The sequence below is a fragment of the Ammospiza nelsoni genome, chromosome 4 (assembly GCF_027579445.1).
Source record: "Ammospiza nelsoni isolate bAmmNel1 chromosome 4, bAmmNel1.pri, whole genome shotgun sequence".
Taxonomy (NCBI): domain Eukaryota; kingdom Metazoa; phylum Chordata; class Aves; order Passeriformes; family Passerellidae; genus Ammospiza; species Ammospiza nelsoni.
In genome coordinates, this window is record NC_080636.1 from 5,953,587 (window position 1) to 5,972,706 (window position 19,120).

The window sequence follows — 19,120 nt, forward strand, 5'->3', positions numbered from 1 at the left end:
GTGATTTTGGGTGGGGAGGGGGAGTGGGGGTCCCTGTGCCCATGTGGGGGGGGGGGGTTGGGGTGCTGCCCCCTCCCCAAGCTGCTCTTTTGGGGTACAGTGGGGGGTGGGGGCTGTGCTGGGGGGTGAGGGGAAGGGGATGTGCTGTGGTGCCATAGGGGGGACCCCCCCACCCCAGAAGGAGGTGCTGAGCCCCCCTCAATTACACAGCGTGGGGGGAGAGGTCCTCGTCCTCGTTGGGGGGATTGGAGCCCCCCAAAAGCGGTGGGTGGGGGGCGTCCCGGGCCAGCAGCAGCGCGAAGCCTGCGGGGAGAGTGGCGGTGAGATGGATTTGGGGGGTTTTGGGTAAATTTGGGGGGTGTCCGGGGGGTTTCGGGGTACCTGGCGTGGCTTTGTGCAGGACGAGGCTCTCGCCGGGCTCCTCCCCCTGCTCAGAGTGGGAGGGGCTGAGGGGGCTCTGCACCCCCCCATGGGCCCGCCCCCCACACCAGGGGACCCCACCCTGCACCCCATCCTGTACCCCCCACCCTGGACCCCATCCTGCCCCCCATCCTGCCCCCCACACCAGGGACCCCACGCCACCCCCGCATCCTGCCCCCCCACCCCATTCCCGCTCCTGTCCCATCCCAGCCCCCAGAACATCCCCCAGGATCCGGGGTTCCCCCCCCGACCCACAGCCAGGGGTCCCCCAACCCCAAAACCTGCAGCCTCCGAGCCCCCCATCGCCCCCAGCCCCACAGAAACCCAGACTCCATCTCGGCTCCCACACATTTCCCCAGCCCCCCAACACCCCCAGCCCCACAGAACCCCAAACCCCCATCACCCCCATCCCCACAATACCCTAGTCCCCCATGTCAGCCCCCCACATTTGCCCCAGACTCCCTTCACCCCCAGTCCCACAGAACCTCAGCCCCCCATCTCAGCCCCCCATTTCCCCCAGACCCCCATCACCCTCAGACCCACAGAACTCAGCCTCCATTTCAGCCACCCCATCACCCCCAGCCTCCCAGAAACCCAAATCCCCATCACCCCCAGCCCCACAGAACCCCAGCCCCCAGCCCCTCATCACCCCCAGCCCCCCATCTCTGCCCCCACATTTCCCCCAGACTCCCTTCACCCCCAGTCCCACAGAACCTCAGCCCCCCCATCTCAGCCCCCCACATTTCCCCAGCCCCACAGGACCCCCAGCCCCCCACATTTCCCCAGCCCCACAGGACCCCCAGCCCCCATCTCAGCCCCGCACTTTTCCCTCAGACCCCCATCTGAGCCCCCCCATTTCCTCCAGCCCCACATCCCCACCCAGACCCCCATCTCGGCCCCCCATCACCCCCAGTCCCACAGAACCAAGACCCCCATCTCGGTCCCCCACTTTTCCCCAGCCCCCCATCTCCCCCAGCCTCTCCCCGTACCTGTCCCGGGGGGGGTCCCGGCTCCCAGGGGGCTTCCCAGCGCCCCCCCCACTCCTGCCCCCCGATTCCATTGCGCCCCAAATCCTGCGGGTCCTGCAGCGGGCGGGGGGGCCCGGCCGGGGGTTCTGGGGGTTTTGGGGACCCCTCTCGCGGGCTGGGGACCCCCTCGAGCAGCGGCCCCAGGGATTCCCATGCTGGGGGGCTGGGCAGGGGGGGGCTGTCCGGGGGGGGGCCCTGCACATCCCGGGGGGGGCTGGGGGGACACCCCAAACCCGGAGCGCTGCAAGGAGGGAGGGGCTGCACCCCACAAGCGCTTTCAGGAGACCCCGGCCCAGGGGGGACCCCCGAGCGGGGGGGGCTGGGAGGGGACCCAGACATGGCCTGGGGGGACCCTGAGCTGGTGGTGACAAAATCGGGGGTCCCCAGGGTGTCGGAGGGAGGGGTCCCCGTCCCCATGGGGCTGGAGGGGGTCCCGGTGGTGGCACTTTGGGGGGTGGCCGTCACCACAGGGCTGGGGGGGCTCCCTGGGGGGGCAGAGGGAGGGGTCCCTGTGCCCAGGGGGGTGTGGAGAGTCCCGGTGGTGGCACTTTGGGGGGTCCCTGTCCCCAAGGGGCTGGCGGCATGGGGGGACCCTGCTCGGGCTGGGCTGGGGGGCGTCCCCAGGGCGCCACATTGGGGGGTCCCTGTCCCCATAGGACTGGTGGCATGGGGGGTCCCTGTCCCCACAGGGCTGACGGGGGTCCCCAGGGTGACACATTGAGGGGTCCCTGTCCCCACAGGGCTGGGGGGCGTCCCTAGAGTGTCCCTCCCCATGGGGCTGGCGGGGGTCCCGCTGGTGGCACCCTGGGCTGTCGCTGTCCCCATGGGGCTGGCGGGGGTCCCGCTGGTGGCACCCTGGGCTGTCGCTGTCCCCATGGGGCTAACGGGGGTCCCTCTGGTGGCGCCCTGGGCTGTCGCTGTCCCCGCGGGGCTGGCGGGGGGCAGAGGCGGCGGCGGCCGGCGGGGGCTGGCGGGCGGGGTCCCCCGGCCAGGGGGGCTCTGGGGGGGCTCCGGCCGGCGGAAGATGAAGGCGGATTCCGTCAGGCTGCGCTGGTACCGCAGGAACGGCCGGCGGGCACCTGGCGGGGGCGAGGGCTCAGCGGGGACCCCCGGAACCCCCCGTGCCCCCCGTGCCCCCCACGGCACCTACCGGGGGCGCTGCCGGCCAGCGGGGACGGCGATGTGCACGTGGACCCCGAGCGCTCCCGCTGGCGGAAGAATTCCCGGGGGTTCTGGGTGCGCTGGGACACCAGGATGGCGGCTTCCTGCGGGACAGGGGCTCAGCGGGGCCGCCACGGGCACCGTGGGGCACCACGGCGCTGCCCGAGCCCCCGTGAGCCCCGGGGATGGGAGGGACCCGGTCCCGGCACTCACGGCCGCCGTCCCGCTGAGCCCGGTGCGACCCCCGCGCTCCCGCTCGGCCGCCTCCTGCTCCCGCTGCTGCTGCTCCTGCGGGAGCGATGGGGACGCTGAGGGATGCCCCGGGATGGAGCCCGGATCCCTCGGGATGGAGCCCGGATCCCTCGGGATGGAGCCCGGATCCCCCGGGATGGAGCCCGGATCCCCCGGGATGGAGCCCGGATCCCTCGGGATGGAGCCCTGGGTGCCCTGGGTAGAGCCCTCACACCTCCCCAACATCCCCCTGCAACAAATCTTCTGAATCCCTTGGGATGGACGCGCTCGATCCCGCAGGATGGAGCCCCCTGATCCCCTGGGATGAACCCCAGATTCCCTGGGGTGAGGGATCCCCCAGGATGAGCCCCCCAGCGTGAACCTCTTCAGATCCCCCGGGATGGATCCCCCGGATCCCCCGGGATGAACCCCTTCAGATTCCTCGGGATGAACCCCCTGGATCCCCTGGGTTGAACCCCTTCAGATCCCTCGGGATGGACCCCCCAGATCTTCCAGGATGGACCCCCAGGATCCCCTGGGATCAACCCCTTCAGATCCCACAGGATGGGCACTCCGGATCCCCCAGGATGAATCCCCTGGTTTCCCCAGGATGGAGCCCTCAGACCCCTTGGATGAACCCCTTCAGATCCCTCAGGATGAACCCCCTGGATCCCCCAGGATGGAGCCCCCAGACCCCTTGGATGAACCCCTTCAGATCCCTCAGGATGAACCCCCTGGATCCCCCAGGATGGAGCCCCCAGACCCCTTGGATGAACCCCTTCAGATCCCCCGGGATGGACCCCCGTGATCCCCCGGGATGGACCCCCGTGATCCCCTGGGATGGATCCCCCGGATCCCCCAGGACAGACGCCCAGAACTCCCTGAACCCCCCGGGATTGCCCTCCCGGGATGCACCCCCTGAAACCCCCCGGGATGAAGCCCAGACTGCCCGGGATGAACGCCCTGGATCCTGGTGGGATGGAGCCCCCGGACAGATCCCCCCAATCCCCCCGATCCCCCGAGCCCCCCATTCCCGCTCCCTTCCCGCTCACCCATCGCTCCTGCTCCTTCCTGCGCTCCTCCGCGTCCAGCCGCGCCTGCTCCTGCCTGCGGGGCCGCACCGGGGCGTCACCGAGGGGACACGGAGGGGACACGGGGGTGGGACATGTGACAGGATGGGACACAGATGGGAAACACCAGCGGGATATGGGGATGGGGGCACAGGGGTGGGACATGGGACACAGATGGGGAACACCAGTGGGATGTGAGGATGGGGACACGAGGATGGGACATGGGACAGGCTGGGAAACACCAGCAGGATATGGGGACAGGGACATGGGAATGGGACATGGGACAGGATGGGACACAGAAATACCAGTGGGATATGGGGATGGGGACACAGGGATGGGACAGGGGTGGGGGCACGGAGGTGGGACATGGGACACAGATGGGAAACACCAGCGGGATGTGGGAATGGGGACATGGGGGTGGGACAGGGATGGAAAGACGGGGGTGGGACAGGATGGGGCACAGATGGGACACACCAGTGGGCTATGGGGACATGGGGGTGGGACAGGATGGGACACAGATGGAAAACACCAGTGGGATACGGGGACAGGGACACGGGGGTGGGACAGGTATGGGGACACGGGGGTGGGGCATGGGACAGGATGGGAAACACCAGCGGGATGTGGGAATGGGACAGGGGACAGGATGGGACATAGATGGGAAACACCAGTGGGATATGTGGTTGGGGACACGGGGATGGGACAGGGATGGGGACACGGGGGTGGGACATGGGATACAGATGGGAAACACCAGCGGGATTTGGGAATGGGACATGTGACAGGATGGGACAGGGATGGGAAACACCAGTGGGATGTGGGGACAGGGACACAGGAATGGGACAGGAATGGGGACACGGGGCTGGGACAGGGACGGGGACACGGGGCTGGGACAGGGACGGGGACACGGGGCTGGGACAGGGATGGGGGCATGGGGCTGGGACAGGGACGAGGACACGGGGCTGGGACATGGGACAGGGACGAGGACACGGGGCTGGGACAGGAATGGGGACACGGGGCTGGGACAGGGACGGGGACACGGGGCTGGGACAGGGATGGGAGCACGGAGGTGGGACATGGGACAGGGACGAGGACACGGGGCTGGGACAGGGACGGGGACACGGGGCTGGGACATGGGACAGGGACGGGGACACGGGGCTGGGACAGGGATGGGAGCACGGGGCTGGGACATGGGACAGGGACGAGGACACGGGGCTGGGACAGGGATGGGGGCATGGGGCTGGGACAGGGACGGGGACACGGGCTGGGACAGGGATGGCGGCCAGCGCTGCCCCTCACCGCCGCTCCTCGATGAGCCGCTCCCGCTCCTGCAGCCGCCGCTCCCGCTCCGCCGCCTGCAGCCGCTCCTCCTCCATGCGCTCCCGCTCCCAGCGCCGCCGCTGCTCCCGCTCCCGCTGCTTCTCCTGCTCCTTCCGCTGCTGCTCCTCGCGCTGCGCACGCACCGGGATCAGCGCCGGGATCCGCACCGGGAACCGGCACCGGCGGCTGCACCGGGAACTCACCCGCCCCGGTACCAGGAGCGGCGCTGCGATCCCGCTGCCTTCAGCACCGGGACCGGGACCAGGACCGGGACCTCGCCACACTTCATACCGGGGCTCTGCCAGCCTCGGCACCGGCGCCGGGACCGGGACCGGGACCCCACCGACCGCCGCACCAGAAGCCCCGGGGGCTCGGCACTGGGACTGAGACCCCCACCCCATGGGCAGTGGGACCCTGCAGCGTCAGCACCGGGACCCCACTGCACCCCTGGACTGGAACCGGGACGCCGCTGCACCCCACACCGGCCCCGGGACCCCCACAGACACCGGGACCCCACTGCACCCCTGGACCGGAACCGGGACCCCGCTGCACCCCACACCGGCACCGGGACCCCCACCAATCTCGGCACCGGGACCCGCGGGCTCTGCCCCGAGGCCGCAGCCGTGACCCCATCCCCGGGACACCGGGGGACCCCCCAGCCCTCCCCCAGCCCCCAGCGCTCACCTCAGCCTGCTCCCAGAAGGAATCGCGCTGGGTGCGCTGCAGCTCCAGCGCCGGGTTGGTCTTGCGGTAGTTGGTGCCCTGGGGAGCACAGGGGGGGCAGGGTGGGACCCCCAGAACCCCCCAACACCCCCAGGGAACCCCGGGAAGCCCCGCAGGGACATCGCCCCCCACTCACCACCAGCTCGGGGGGGTCCTGGGGGGTCCTCCTGGGGGGGCGAGGGGCGGGGGGCGCCAGCTGTGCCAGCACTCGGCGCAGCCCCTCCAGCGTCACCTCCTCGGGCCGCCGGGCGCTGATCACGGCCGTGGCCTCCTGCCGCCGGCACGGGACACGATGGGACAGTGCCACCCCTCCCACGGCCCTCCCTCCCCCGGGGAATCTCGGCACGATTCCCACGGACGTGTTAAATGCGGGACTGGATCCAGATGTGGGGCCGCATCCAGATGTGGGGCCGGATCCAGATCCCGGACCCGGGCAGAGCAGCGGAAGCGGTTCCGGGGGATGGGGGGGGGGCGGGACGGGACCCCCCCGTGAGGACGGGACCGGGAGGGGGGGCAGGGATCCCAACCACAGCCCCGGCACGGCGGCCAAGACTGGGAGCACTGGGAAAGCGCGGCTGAGTCAGCAGCGCCAGGAATGCGCCCGGGCACAGGCAAAGGTCGGGCAGGCGGGATGGGGGGGCAGGATGGGGAACTTGGGGTGGCCCCGGGGACCCCCCGAGGGCTCCGTGCCCCCCACTCACCCTGAAGAAGCTGCGGATGGCCGGCAGGTGCCCGGCGCACGCTGCCCGCTGCGATTCCGGCGCCTTTTCGCCCACCTGGCACCACAGGGAGGGCTCAGCCCGGGGGGGTCCCGGCCGGGGGTCCCCCCGAGCTGCCCCCCAGCACTCACCCAGCTGATCAGGACAATTCTGGGGGTGCCCGAGCCGGGATCGGGGACCCGGCACAGCCCGTACATGATGCTGCCCACGGAGAATTTTCCAGCGAGCTCATCCGGCCCCCCGGCTGTAACGAGGGGGGGTCAGAGGGGGTGCGGGGAAACTCGGGGGGGACCCCCTCCCAATATTTCCCGGCAGCGTCGCTCGCGGTACCTCCGGAATCCAGGAGCTTGAGGTCGTGGTGCTTCTCATAGCCAAAAACGGCCCTGGGGGGACAGAGGGCTCAGGGTGGGGGTCAGGGTGGGGGGGTCACAGCGGGTGTCACATAAAGTGGGGGGACCTGCCAGCCTTGGGCACCCCCCGCGCTGCCCCGTGCCACCAGCTTGGGATGAATTCATGGAAGTGCCGCCGGCAGCATCCGCCCCCGGGACAATGGGAACGTGGGAAGCGCCGGAGCGGCACAGCCCCCCCAACAGCGACCCACCCCCCACCCGGTGCGGCGGTGCCGGGACCCCCGCCCGGCCCGGGCAGCGCTCGGGGGGCCCCATCCCGGCGGGACCGTCCCTCCCGTCCCGGGCATTCCCGGCGGCTCTGCCGCTCTTTGTTCCCGCGTGGCTCCGGCGCGGGGCTGGGCACGGCTCCGGCAGCGCGCGTGGAGCATGCAGGGCACGTCACGCGGGTCACGGCATGTCGCGACAGGCTGCGGCGCCACATGGCGGGACCGAGCCCGGCACGCGGCCGGGAGGAGCCGGCGCTGGAGCGGCTCCAGCGGCGCTCCGGGGGCAGAGGGCAATGCCCGCCCGGCCGCGGCCGCGGGCACGGGCGCTCCCGTGACGCCGCGGGGCTGCGAGCCCGGTGAGCCCCGGTGCCGCCGCTCCCCACCCCGGGATGGGGGTTTTGGGGGACACCGGCCCCGCGGCACCGGCACCGGGACCCCCAGCCCCGTACCGTCCCGGGACCCGCGCCCCCCGGTACAGCCGGGCAGAACCCCCCTTTCCGCAGCCCGGGGCGCTCCCCGCTCCCGCAGCCCCCCCGGGCCCGTCCTGCCCCAGCCCCGGGCGGCGGCGCCGCTCCCAGCCCGGCGGCACCGGGAGGGAGCGGGCGGGACGGGGCGAGACCGGCTGGGGCTCCCGGTTCCCAGCGCGCAGGGCTCAGTCCCGGGACCCCCCCGCGGACCGGCACCCCCTGGCCCAGAGCCCGGTGCCCCTCGGAGCCCCTTCCCGGTGCCGGTACCGGTACCGGTGCCTCTCAGCCCGCCCCCGACGGCCCGGCCCGTGCCGGTGCCCGTTCCTGCTCCCGTTCCCGGTCCTGTCTCCGGTGCCCGTCCCAGTGCCCGTTCCCAGCCTCGGTCCCCTCTTCCGTTCCCGTTTCCATTCCCGGTTCCCTGTGCCGGCTCCTCATCCCCGGTTCGCTGTTCCCGGTCCTCCCTTCCGTCCCCTTTCCTGGTCTCCGTTCCCGGCTCCCGTTCCCTCTCCCCGTGTCCCGTTCTCACCAGTCGGTGCCAGCCCGGGGGTTCCCCACGTCCTCCCGCGCCGCCAGCAGCGCCAGCCGGTACCGCTCCAGCCCCGGCCCCGCCATCCCGATCCCGGGGCCGATCCCGATCCCGGGGCCGCCGCCGCCGCCGCCGCCCTGCGCCCGCTCCTCCCTCCCTCCCCCGCCACCCCCCCGGCACTTTCCGCCGCCCACGGGCGGCACCGGGAGGGGCGGGGGCGGGAGCGGCCGGGAGGCACCGGCGCGGCACGGGACGGGCGGCGCTGGGAGCGCTGGGAACGGGCCCGGGTCCCGCACTGGGACGGGGTTCGGTACCGGGATGAGGGTCCCGTAGCGGGATGGGGATCTTGTACAGGGACAGGGGGCCGGTACCGGGATGAGGGTCCCGTAGCGGGATGGGGATCTTGTACAGGGACAGGGGGCCGGTACCGGGATGAGGGTCCCGTAGCGGGATGGGGGTCTCGGTACCAGGGTGAGGGTCCTGTGCCAGGATGGGGGCCCTGTACTGGGATGAGGATCCCAAACCGGGATGGGGGTCCCATACCAGGATGGGGGTCCCTGTAGGAGGATACTGTACTGGGATGGGGGTCCCATATCAGTATGGGGGTCCTGTTCTGGGATGAGGGTCCCACACTGGGATGAGAGTCCTGTACCGGGATGAGGGTCCCATATAAGTATGGGGGTCCCTGTACCGGGCCTGGGTCCTGTACTGGGATGAGGGTCCCATACCGGGATGGGGGTCCCTGTATGAGGGTCCCTGTACTGGGATGGGGGTTCCGTATCAGTGTGGGGGTCCCTATACCAGGATGAGGGTCCCATATCAGAATGGGGGTCCCTGTATGAGGGTCCTGTACCGGGATGAGGGTCCCTGTACTGGGATGAGGGTCCCATGCTGGGATGGGGGTCCCTGTACTGGGATGAGGGTCCTGTACTGGGATGGGGGTCCTGTACCAGGCCTGGGTCCTGTCCTTGGATGAGGGTCCCATGCTGGGATGGGGGTCCCTGTACTGGGATGGGGTTCCCTGTATGGGGGTCCTGTACCAGAATGGGGGTCCTTTACTGTGATGGGGGGCCCTGTATGAGGGTCCCCATATACTGGGATGAGGATCCTGTACTGGGATGGGGGTCCCATACTGAGATGAGCGTCCTTGTATGAGGGTCCCTGTACCGGGATGAGGGCGATGTACTGGGATGGGGGTCCTGTACTGGGATGGGGGTCCTGTACTGGGATGGGGGTCCCTGTATGAGAGTCCCTGCACTGGGATTAGGATCCTGTACAGGGATGGGGGTTCCATACTGGGATGAGGACCCTGTACCAGGGTGAGGGTCCTGTACTGGGATTAGGATCCTGTACAGGGATGAAGGTCCCACACTGGGATGAGGGTCCCGTATCAGTATGGGGGTCCCTATACCAGGATGAGGGTCCCTGTACTGGGGTAGAGGGTCCTGTACTGGGATGAGGGTCCCTGTATGAGGGCCCCTGTACCGGGATGAGGTTCCCATACCAGGATGGGGGTCCCATACTGGGGTGAAGGTGCCGTACTGGGATGAGGGTGCTGTGCCAGATTCCCATTTCAGGACATGGACGCAGGCTCCAGGATCCCACTCTGGAATGCCAGTGGAGGTCCCAGGATCCCACAGCAGGACACGGATGTCACAGCAGGACGTGGGGCAGGTCCCAGGGGCCCAGGCTGGGCCGCGTGCCCGGCTCCAGCGCTGGAATGTGGCTGCAGTGCCAGGATCCCATCCCACCACCAGGGTCCCCAAACTGTCCCCCCTGTCCCCTCCCCCGGCCCTGGATCCTCTCCCCCATTCCCTTTTTATGCCAGGAAATGGGATTTTGGGGCTGGGGGAGTCCCCGGGTCCCCCTCGACTATGAAGGGGGTGGCGGGGGCGTCTTGGGGACATTCCCAGCCCAGAGTCTGGCCCGGCCGGGCCCCACAGGGCTCCTGTCCCAAAGCCTCTCCCCGTTCCCTTATTTGGGCACCGCAGCTGGAAAATCCCAAATCCCCGGGGAGGAGAAAAATGCTGGAAAATGGGATCGTGGGCCCGGGGACACGCCCAGCCCAGTGCGGCGAGCCGTGTCACCCCCTGTCACCGGGGGTCACTGCTGGCACTGGCATTACTGGCGTCACGGGTGTCACTGGTGTGACTGGCATTACTGGTGTCACTGGTGCTGCTGGTGTCACCGGTGTTACTTTCTACTGGTGTCACTCTTACTGGTGTCACTGGTTTTGCTGGTTTTGTTGGCACCACTGGTGTCACTGCTGTCATTGCTGTCACTGCTGTCAGTGACGTCACTGCTTCGGCTGGTGTAACCGGTAGTGCTGGTTGTACTGGTGTCACTGGTTTAACTGGTGTCACTGGGGCTGCCGCTGTCACCGGTTTCACTGGTGTGTCCCGCTACTGTCACCGGTGTCATTGCTGTCACTTCTGTCACTGCTGTCACTGCTGTCATTGCTGTCACTGCTGTCATTGTTATCAGTGACGTCACCGCTCAGGCTGGTGTAACCGGTATTGCTGGTTTAACTGGCGTCACTGGTTTGACTGCTGCCACTGGGATTACCGCTGTCACCGGCTTCCCTTGTGTGTCCCGCTATTGTCACCGGTGTCACTGCTGTCACTGCTGTCAGTGACGTCACTGCTTCGGCCGGTGTAACCGGTAGTGCTGGTTGTACTGGTGTCACTGGTTTAACTGGCGTCACTGGGGTTACTGCTGTCACTGGTTTCACTGGTGTGTCCCGCTGCTGTCACTGGTGTCACTGCTGTCACTGATGCCGCTGCTGTCACAGGTGTCACTGCTATCGCTGCTATCGCGGCTGTCGCCGCTGTCGCGACCCCGCCCCCCGCCTATGTGGGCGTGGTCTCTCATGGGGGCGTATCCTATGAACCCGCCTAGTGGGCGTGGCCTCGGTCGCGGGTGTGGGCGTGGCCCCGGGGGCTGACCCGTCACGTGGCGTTGCGGCGCCCCCTGGCGGCGCTCCTTTGTCCGCGCGCGGGGCGGGGCCGCGGGGGGCGTGGCCGGGCGGGCGGTGTCGCGCGGGATTGGCGGGGCGGGGCGAGGCGGGGCGGGGCGTGCCGCGGCGGCGCGCGCTGATTGGCTGCTAGGCGGGGTGGGGCGGGGCGGGCGGGGCGGGGGTCGGTAACGGGCCGGGGCCGGGCGGGGGGCGCTGAGCGGGGCCGCTCCGCTGCCCGGGGCCCCCCGCGCCCCCATGGACCCCGACGTGGATTACGAGCGGCCCAACGTCGAGACCATCAAGTGCGTCGTGGTTGGCGACAACGCCGTGGGCAAGACGCGGCTGATCTGCGCCCGCGCCTGCAACGCCACGCTGAGCCAGTACCGGCTGCTGGCCACACACGTGCCCACCGTGTGGGCCATCGACCAGTACCGCGTCTGCCAGGAGGTGAGGGCACCGCCGGGCACCGCCGGGCATCGAGCGAGCGGGGGAACGGCGGGAGGGGCGTTACCGGAGACACCGGGCATCGCCGGGCACGGCGGGGCAGGGGGGCGGGGGGGAAGCAACAGGGGGTACCGAGCACCGGGGAGCAGCCGGTACCGCGAGGGACACCGAGCGGGGAACCGGGAGGGGGCGGGGGGGGCACAGCGGGGTGGTCCCTCATGGTTCCGGGCAGGGCGGTGGGTGATGGTGCCGTTCCCGGTGCCGTTCCCGGTGCCGATAGGTGCTGGAGCGCTCCCGGGATGTGGTGGACGAGGTCAGCGTCTCCCTGCGCCTCTGGGACACCTTTGGGGACCACCATAAGGACCGGCGCTTCGCCTATGGCAGGTGGGACCGCGACCCGCCGCCGGAACCCCACCCCCTCCCGCCACCGACACCCCGGCTCCGGTCACCGGCACCCCGGCTCCGGTCACCGGCAGCCCAGCCCCCACCCCAGCCCCCGAGCGCAAGCCCTGCCCATCCCGGGATGCACGGAGCCAAAGGAGCCCCTTGGGCTCCTGCCAGCGCCCGGGGAGCAGCTCTGGCACCCCAGACCCCATCCCCCCGCTTTGGGGACACCTTTGGGGCCACCGCGACCCCAACACTGCCCCCCCGAACCCCCCGCCCCGAGCAGGGACCCTCCGGAGCTGTGCGTGGGGGGCGGCTCCAGGGGGGCTCTTGTGCTGCGGGAATCCTTTGTGGGGGCGCTGGGCTGGCAGCAGGAGGGGCCCCCCAGATCTCCGGTGTCCCCCGGTTGTAATCAGCCGGTGCCCGTGGCCGCTGGCACGTCCGGGCTCTCTTATCGCGGCCGCCCCGCGCCAGCCCCGCGGCTCCGCTAATCTCCCCGCGGCACGGCGGGGCTGGGGGGGCCCTGTCCCCGCCGCTCGCGGTGGCCCCGGGGCTGGCGGAGGGCCCCGGGGGGGCCGGTGGCGGCTATCTTGGTCTGGGACACGGGCCCGGCTCCAGCGGCGCCTCCCGGTCACGTCCCGTCCCGGCTCGGACTAAAAACAACCCGGGCTCGGGGCCACGCGGCTGCTGCGGGGACTTGGGGGTACTGGCACCCACTGTGTGTCCTGGCACAGCCCCCCATGTCCCCTGGCACCCCTTCATGTCCCCTGGCACCCCCCCAGGTCCCCTGGCACCTCTCACTCCCTGGGATGGCAGTGGCCGCCCCACAGTGGGCGCGGGGCGGGATTGGGGACAGCGGGCGTGGAATGTCCCCGGTGCTGGGGGCTGGCACCCACCCAAACACCCCCCGTGGGACCCTCCCCCGGCTCAGGACCACCACGGTGCCCACCCGAGCTGGGGCAGCCCGTGGCAGTGGTGACTCAAAGCCAGGTCCCGTGGGGTCCCTCCTGTCCCCTGTCACTGTCAGGGGGCTCCCAGAGGCCGTGGAGTTGGTGTGGCCGCGGGGATTTGTGGGGTTCCCCTGGCTGGGGGGCTCTCAGGGCGTCCTGGGGGGGTCCCAGGCTGGGGACAATGACCCGAGGCGGGGCTGCGACCCGAGTGCCGCCTGATCTGGGTGTGTTCGGGGACGTGTTTGGGGACGCCGGGTGGCACCGGGACAGCGCTGCCCTCCCCCCCCGCGCAGGTCGGACGTGGTGGTGCTCTGCTTCTCGCTGGCGAACCCCAACTCGCTGCGGCACGTGAAGAGCATGTGGTACCCCGAGATCAAGCACTTCTGCCCGCGCACCCCCATCGTGCTGGTGGGCTGCCAGCTGGACCTGCGCTACGCCGACCTGGACGCCGTCAACCGCGCGCGCCGGCCGCTGGCCAAGTGAGCCCCCAGAGCGTCCCACGGGGACGGGGACACCTCAGAGTGTCACCATTGAGTGGGGACCCCTCCCTGTGCCGCTATGGGGACCCCCAGTTTTGTCACCACCGTGTTAGGGTGTGTCACCTCCCCGCAGGATGGGGTCCCCCTGTGGGTCAGCACTTGTGGGGTGGAATCCGTGCCCTGCTCAGCACTCCTGGCTTGGGAGGCCCCCTGGCACCCCCACAATGAGGGGCCACCCTCCCAGCACCCCCCGGGCATGGCCATGAGACCTCCCAGCACCCTCGGAACGAGCAGGGGCTGCCCTGGACACCCCCTCAGCCCCCGCCCTGTCCGTGCCCCCCCAGGCCCATCAAGCCTTCGGACATCCTGCCACCGGAGCGGGGCCACGAGGTGGCCCAGGAGCTGGGGGTGCCCTACTACGAGACCAGCGTGGTGGCCCAGTTCGGCGTCAAGGACGTGTTCGACAACGCCATCCGCGCCGCGCTCGTGTCCCGCCGCCACCTGCAGTTCTGGAAGTCCCACCTGCGCAAGATGCAGCGCCCGCTGCTGCAGGCGCCCTTCCTGCCCCCCAAGCCCCCCCCGCCCCTCATCCAGGTGCCCGACGCCCCCCCGGGGCTGGGGGGGGGCCCGGCCGCGCTGTTCCAGGCCCCGCTCTGCGCCGACGTCGTCTTCCAGCTGCAGGGCGGCCACCGCGTCTTCGCCCACCGCGTCTACCTGGCCACCGCCTGCTCCCGCTTCTACGACCTCTTCACGCTGGAGGAGCCTCCCGGCCAGGGGGACGGGGACGGCCGTGACCTGTCCTCGTGGGGCCGCGGCTTCCTGAGCCTGCGCTGGGAGGCGGTGGCCGACCCGGTGGCGGGGCGGGAGCGGCGCATGGCGGTGGTGGCCATGGACCGGGGCGTGCGGCCGGAGCCGCTGCGCGCCGTGCTGGAGTATCTGTACACGGGCAAGCTGGAGAGGCCCCACGGGGACCTGAGGCAGGTGGGGGCCGTGGCTGAGCTGCTGGAGGTGTTTGACCTGCGCATGATGGTGGCCAACGAGCTCAACCAGGAGAGCTTCATGAACCAGGAGATCACCAAGGCCTTCCACGTGCGCCGCGCCAACCGCGTCAAGGAGTGCCTGGCCAAGGGGGTCTTTGCAGGTATAGGGGTGGGGTGGGGCATGTGGGGACAGGAGGGTCACCACTGTCACCTCCGAGATGGTGTCACCTTCTCGTGGTGACAGTGGGGTCACGGGGATATGGTCAGCCTGAGACTCTTCCACCTCTGAGGTCTTTGGAGTCTGGGGTCCTGCCCTGGTCAGTCATGGAGGTGCTGCTGGGGTGGAGTGACAGTTCTGGGTGGTGGCCAAGGGGTGCTTGTCCCCAGGGCAGTGGTGTCCCCATGGAAAGGTGCCCAAGGGATTCTTGTCCCCAAGGCAGTGGTGTCCCCATGGAAGGAGTGTCCCCATGGAAGGGATGTCCAAGGGATTCTTGTCCCCAAGGCAGTGGTGGTCAAGGGGTGACTATGTCCCCATGGAAGGGATGTCCAAGAGATTTTTGTCCCCAAAGCAGTGGTGTCCTCATGGAAGGGGTGTCAAGGAGTTTCTTGTCCCCGAGGCAGTGGTGTCTGAGGGGTGGCTGTCCCCAAGGAAGGGGTGTCCAAGGGATGGTTGTCCCCAAGGCAGTGGTGTCCCCATGGAAGGGGTGTCCAAGGGGTTCTTGACCCCTTGACAGTGGCGGTCAATGAGTGGCTGTCCCTGATCTGCCGTGTCCCAGGGGTGGCCGTCCCTGATCTGTAATGTCCCAGGGGTGGCTGTCCCTGGTCTGCCATGTCCCAGGGGTGGCTGTCCCTGGGCTGGGGGGCACAAGGGATACCTGGGGGGTGGCTGTGTCCCCCCTGAGCTGTCCCTGTCCCCAGACGTGGTGTTCCTGGTGGATGATGGCGCGGTGCCGGCACACAAGCCGCTGCTCATCGCCGGCTGTGACTGGATGAGGGCCATGTTCCGGGGGGGCTTCCGCGAGAGCTACGCCAGCGAGGTGGGCACGGGGGGCACCTGTGGCTCCGGGGGTCGGGGGGGGCATTTGGGTTGGGGTCAGGGGGCTGCTCAGAGCCCCTGGCTCAGGGACACGTGTATCCTACTTCTTCCTACTGTGCTGGGATGTGTGGGCTATTCCAGGGCTGGGGGTGCTGTGCCAGCTCAGGCACTGCCAGGAGGGTCCCCCTTTCCCCCAGCCCCCTTTGGGGGTGTCTCTGAGCTCCCCCCAATCCCACAGGTGTCCCTGCCTGGCACCAACTGCGCCTGCCTCCGCGCCGTCCTCGACTTCCTCTACACCGGGGTCTTCACCCCCACGCCCGACCTGGACGCCATGGAGCTGCTGATCCTCACGGACCGGCTGTGCCTGCCGCGGCTGCAGGCGCTCACCGGTGAGCCCCCCTCGGTATCCCCCGGTCCCTGACGTCACCAATGCCCCGCTGCCGCCGCGGGGACGGATCGATCATCGATCGTCCCCGTGTGTCGCTCGCTGTCCTTATGTAAGCGCTGGGGGGGCCCGTTCCCGCTGTGTGACCCCCCCTGAACCCCCATTTCCCCCCTTTCCCCAGAGCAATACGCCGTGGACGAGCTGCTGCGAGCCTTCATGCAGCGCGTGGAGATCGACGAGCAGGTCATCATCTACCTGGAGATGACGCAGGTATGGGGGGGGCTGGGGGGCACGGAGACCCCCGAGGGGGGACACAGAGATTCCCAAGTGATGGGGTGACCCCCCCAAATCCCTCCCCAGTTCCACAACGCCCGGCAGCTGGCGGCGTGGTGCCTGCACTACATCTGCACCAACTACAACCGCGTGTGCCGCCGCTTCCCCCGCGAGATGAAGTTCATGTCCCCAGGTATGGATGGATGGATGGATGGATGGATGGATGGATGGATGGATGGATGGATGGATGGATGGGGGGCACCACGGGGAGGGCAGGGGGTCCCCAGCCGTGCCCTGAGCCCCGCGGTGTCCCTGCAGAGAACCAGGCTCACTTTGAGCGGCACCGCTGGCCGCCGGTGTGGTACCTGAAGGAGGAGGATCTGTACCTGCGCTCCAAGAAGGAGCGGGAGCGCGAGGAGCAGCTGCAGCGCAAGCAGCACCCCCGCAGCAAGTGGTGCTTCTGGAGACCCTCACCGCCCGTGTCCTGAGCGGGGGGGCTCGGGGAGGGCACCCCCGTGTGGGGCTGGGGGGCTCGGGAGGGCTGGCAGCCCCTGGGCTGAGCAGGGGGTTCGGCCCCGGGCTCCCCGTGCAGGGTGAGGGGGCTCAGCTGGGCTGGGGGGCTCAGGGCTGGGGGGCTTGGATGGGCTGGGGGGTCAGGTCCTGAGACCCCCACACTTGACTTGGGGGGCTCAGCTGGGCTGGGGGTCCCTGTGTGGAGTGAGGGGCTTGGGCCTGGGGCTTTTATAAAGGGCTGGGGGGCTCCCATGCAGGGCCAGGGGTCCCTGTGCTGGGCTGGGGGTCCCTGTGCTGAGGGCCCTGGGCTCCCATGAAGGGCTGGGGGTCCCTGTGCTGGGCTGAGGGGCTCAGGACCCCCACCCTCAGCCCCAGGGACCCCACACTGAACAGAGGGGTTGGCCCAGGACCCCCCCACCCCGGGCTGTGGCTCTCAGCCCTGGGACCCTCCCAGCACTGACCAGGGGGCTTGGCCGGGGTGGGGGTCCCCAAGGGCTTGTTTACCCCCCCATCCCCGGCTGTTTACAGGCTCTGCCGGCTCGCAGCCCCCCGGTGCCACCGTGCCTTTCCCCGGTGAGGGGGGGGGGGCGTGCTGAGCCCCCTCCCCCGGCAGGGCCCCCTCCCCATGGCTGGTGCTACCTCTGACCGAGCAGTGTTTGGGGCTGGGGGTGCGCGGGCAGCGGGGGCTCTGCCGCTCCCCCTTTCATTTCTGGGGGGTCCCCACCCCCGTAGGGCTCTCTGGTGCTGTATTTTCCCCCCGTCTTCATGGGGGGGTCCAAGCTGTGAGCAGGGCGGGTGGGTGGGTGGGTGGGTGGGCGCGGGGAGGGGTCCCTGGGTGCTTGTGTGGCTGCAGAGCCCCCGGCTCATCTCTGTGCCTTGGACGGGGGGGGGGATCATTGTCCCTGCCGCGGGGGTGTGGCATTGTCGCTGTCCCCTCCCCCCGGCTGAACTGCACAACCGTTTTACCGTTTTTACACTTTTTTACCCCAGGAGCACAGCGGGGCCCCCCCCGGCCTCGGGGTCCACCCGGCCCGGAGCGGGGCCCCCCCACCTCAGCAGCGGCTGTTTTAACCTTTAATAAAGCTTTTTGTAACGGAGCCGGACTCTGTTGAGCACCCCCAAACCCTGCTGGGCCCCCCAAACCCTGCTGGGTTCCCCCACACCCTGCTGGGTTCCCCCACACCCTGCTGAGCCCCCCCAAACCCTGCTGGGTTCCCCAAACCCTGCTGAGCCCCCCCAAACCCTGCTGGGCCCCCCAAACCCTGCTGGGCCCCCCAAACCCTGCTGGGTTCCCCCAAAACCTGCTACCCCGCCTCAAACCCTGCTGAGCCCCCCAAACCCTGCTGGGCCCCCCAAACCCTGCTGGGCCCCCCAGGAAGGAGTGACACGGGGGGGGTTCACTGGGGTGATTTATTGTGGGGGGAAACAAAATGGGGGGACCTGACCCACACATTGGGGGGACACGAGTGGGACATAAAGGGTGGGGGAGTCATTTATGGGTGGGGGAGACCCCCCGACAGGAGGGGTGGGGAGGGCTTGGGGGGTTCCCCCAGCTCAGGGCCTGAGCCCCCCATTTCCCCCTCCCTGTGAGCAGAGCCCGGGGTCACCTCAGCTCCCGTGGGGGGCTCAGGGACATCGGGGGGGGCTGCAGGGGACCTGGGGCTGTCCCTGGGGTCCTGCTGCAGCTGCTGCTGCTCTTTCCAGCACCGCAGCACAGCTGGAAACATCGCAAACATCTGGCCAGCTGCCATGGGACTGCAGCATCCCACGGGGGTTTGGGATCCTGGGGGGGTTGGGATGCAGGATGCCCCATGTCCCCCATGTCCCCATGGGTTGTCTCCCCCATTTTGTCCCCTCCCCAGGAGCTGTGCCCGGCAGATGCCGCACCTGGGACGCCGGGCTGGGCTCTGGGGGCAGGAGCAGCAGGTAGCACAGGTTTGCCGGGATCCTCCCGTCTGAGCCGGCTCCGTTCCCAGCCACGCCGCCCTCCGGGAAGGGCGGGAGCCACGGGAGGGTCCCGGGGCCGGTGGGAGCCACGGGAGGATCCCGGGGCCGGTGGGAGCCACGGGAGGGTCCCGGGGCCGGTGGGAGCCATGCGAGGGTCCCGGGGCCGGTGGGAGCCATGCGAGGGTCCCGGGGCCGGTGGGAGCCACGGGAGGGTCCCGGGGCCGGTGGGAGCCATGCGAGGGTCCCGGGGCCGGTGGGAGCCATGCGAGGATCCCGGGGCCGGTGGGAGCCACGGGAGGATCCCGGGGCCGGTGGGAGCCATGCGAGGATCCCCTCGGGGCTGCTGGAGCCGCTCCCGGCCCTCGGGAGAGTTTCGGGGGGCACGGGGGGGATCCCGGCCGGGGCTGCAGGGGGGGGTCTGTGCTCAGCCCTCACCCACGGTGGATTGTCCCGGCATTCCCGGTGGATTGTCCCGGCGTTCCCGGCGATCCCGGCGTT

The 19,120-nt window shown here is 69.8% G+C and overlaps 2 protein-coding genes across 2 annotated transcripts; one reads left to right on the top strand and one right to left on the bottom strand.

Moving 5' to 3' along the window:
- Nucleotides 1-2: 2 nt before the first annotated feature.
- Nucleotides 3-8,433, bottom strand: LOC132072586 (drebrin-like). Its single transcript, XM_059471004.1, has 13 exons — nt 8,276-8,433; nt 6,997-7,049; nt 6,798-6,910; nt 6,649-6,723; nt 6,084-6,218; nt 5,909-5,986; nt 5,204-5,355; nt 3,893-3,947; nt 2,823-2,897; nt 2,599-2,713; nt 1,410-2,527; nt 382-427; nt 3-303 (listed from the first exon to the last, which is right to left on the bottom strand). Exons 1-13 carry the CDS (start codon nt 8,359-8,361, stop codon nt 203-205), a joined length of 2,202 nt encoding a protein of 733 aa, XP_059326987.1. The 5' UTR covers nt 8,362-8,433; the 3' UTR covers nt 3-202.
- Nucleotides 8,434-11,416: 2,983 nt separating this feature from the next.
- Nucleotides 11,417-16,769, top strand: LOC132072588 (rho-related BTB domain-containing protein 2-like). The gene is made up of 9 exons (XM_059471005.1): nt 11,417-11,678; nt 11,956-12,059; nt 13,303-13,488; nt 13,833-14,629; nt 15,387-15,505; nt 15,743-15,893; nt 16,071-16,159; nt 16,250-16,355; nt 16,481-16,769. Exons 1-9 carry the CDS (start codon nt 11,487-11,489, stop codon nt 16,648-16,650), a joined length of 1,914 nt encoding a protein of 637 aa, XP_059326988.1. The 5' UTR covers nt 11,417-11,486; the 3' UTR covers nt 16,651-16,769.
- Nucleotides 16,770-19,120: the final 2,351 nt, after the last annotated feature.

Bases quoted from the DNA above. Each gene is read 5' to 3' on its own strand.
- LOC132072586 (XM_059471004.1), bottom strand. From the start codon at position 8,361: ATGGCGGGGCCGGGGCTGGAGCGGTACCGGCTGGCGCTGCTGGCGGCG. The intron at 7,050-8,275 runs GTGAGAACGGGA...CTGTCCCCCCAG, and splicing joins CCCCGGGCTGGCACCGACTG to GGCCGTTTTTGGCTATGAGA. The intron at 304-381 runs GTACCCCGAAAC...CTCTCCCCGCAG, and splicing joins CCTGCACAAAGCCACGCCAG to GCTTCGCGCTGCTGCTGGCC.
- LOC132072588 (XM_059471005.1), top strand. From the start codon at position 11,487: ATGGACCCCGACGTGGATTACGAGCGGCCCAACGTCGAGACCATCAAG. The intron at 13,489-13,832 runs GTGAGCCCCCAG...GTGCCCCCCCAG, and splicing joins GCGCGCCGGCCGCTGGCCAA to GCCCATCAAGCCTTCGGACA. The intron at 15,894-16,070 runs GTGAGCCCCCCT...CCCTTTCCCCAG, and splicing joins GCGGCTGCAGGCGCTCACCG to AGCAATACGCCGTGGACGAG.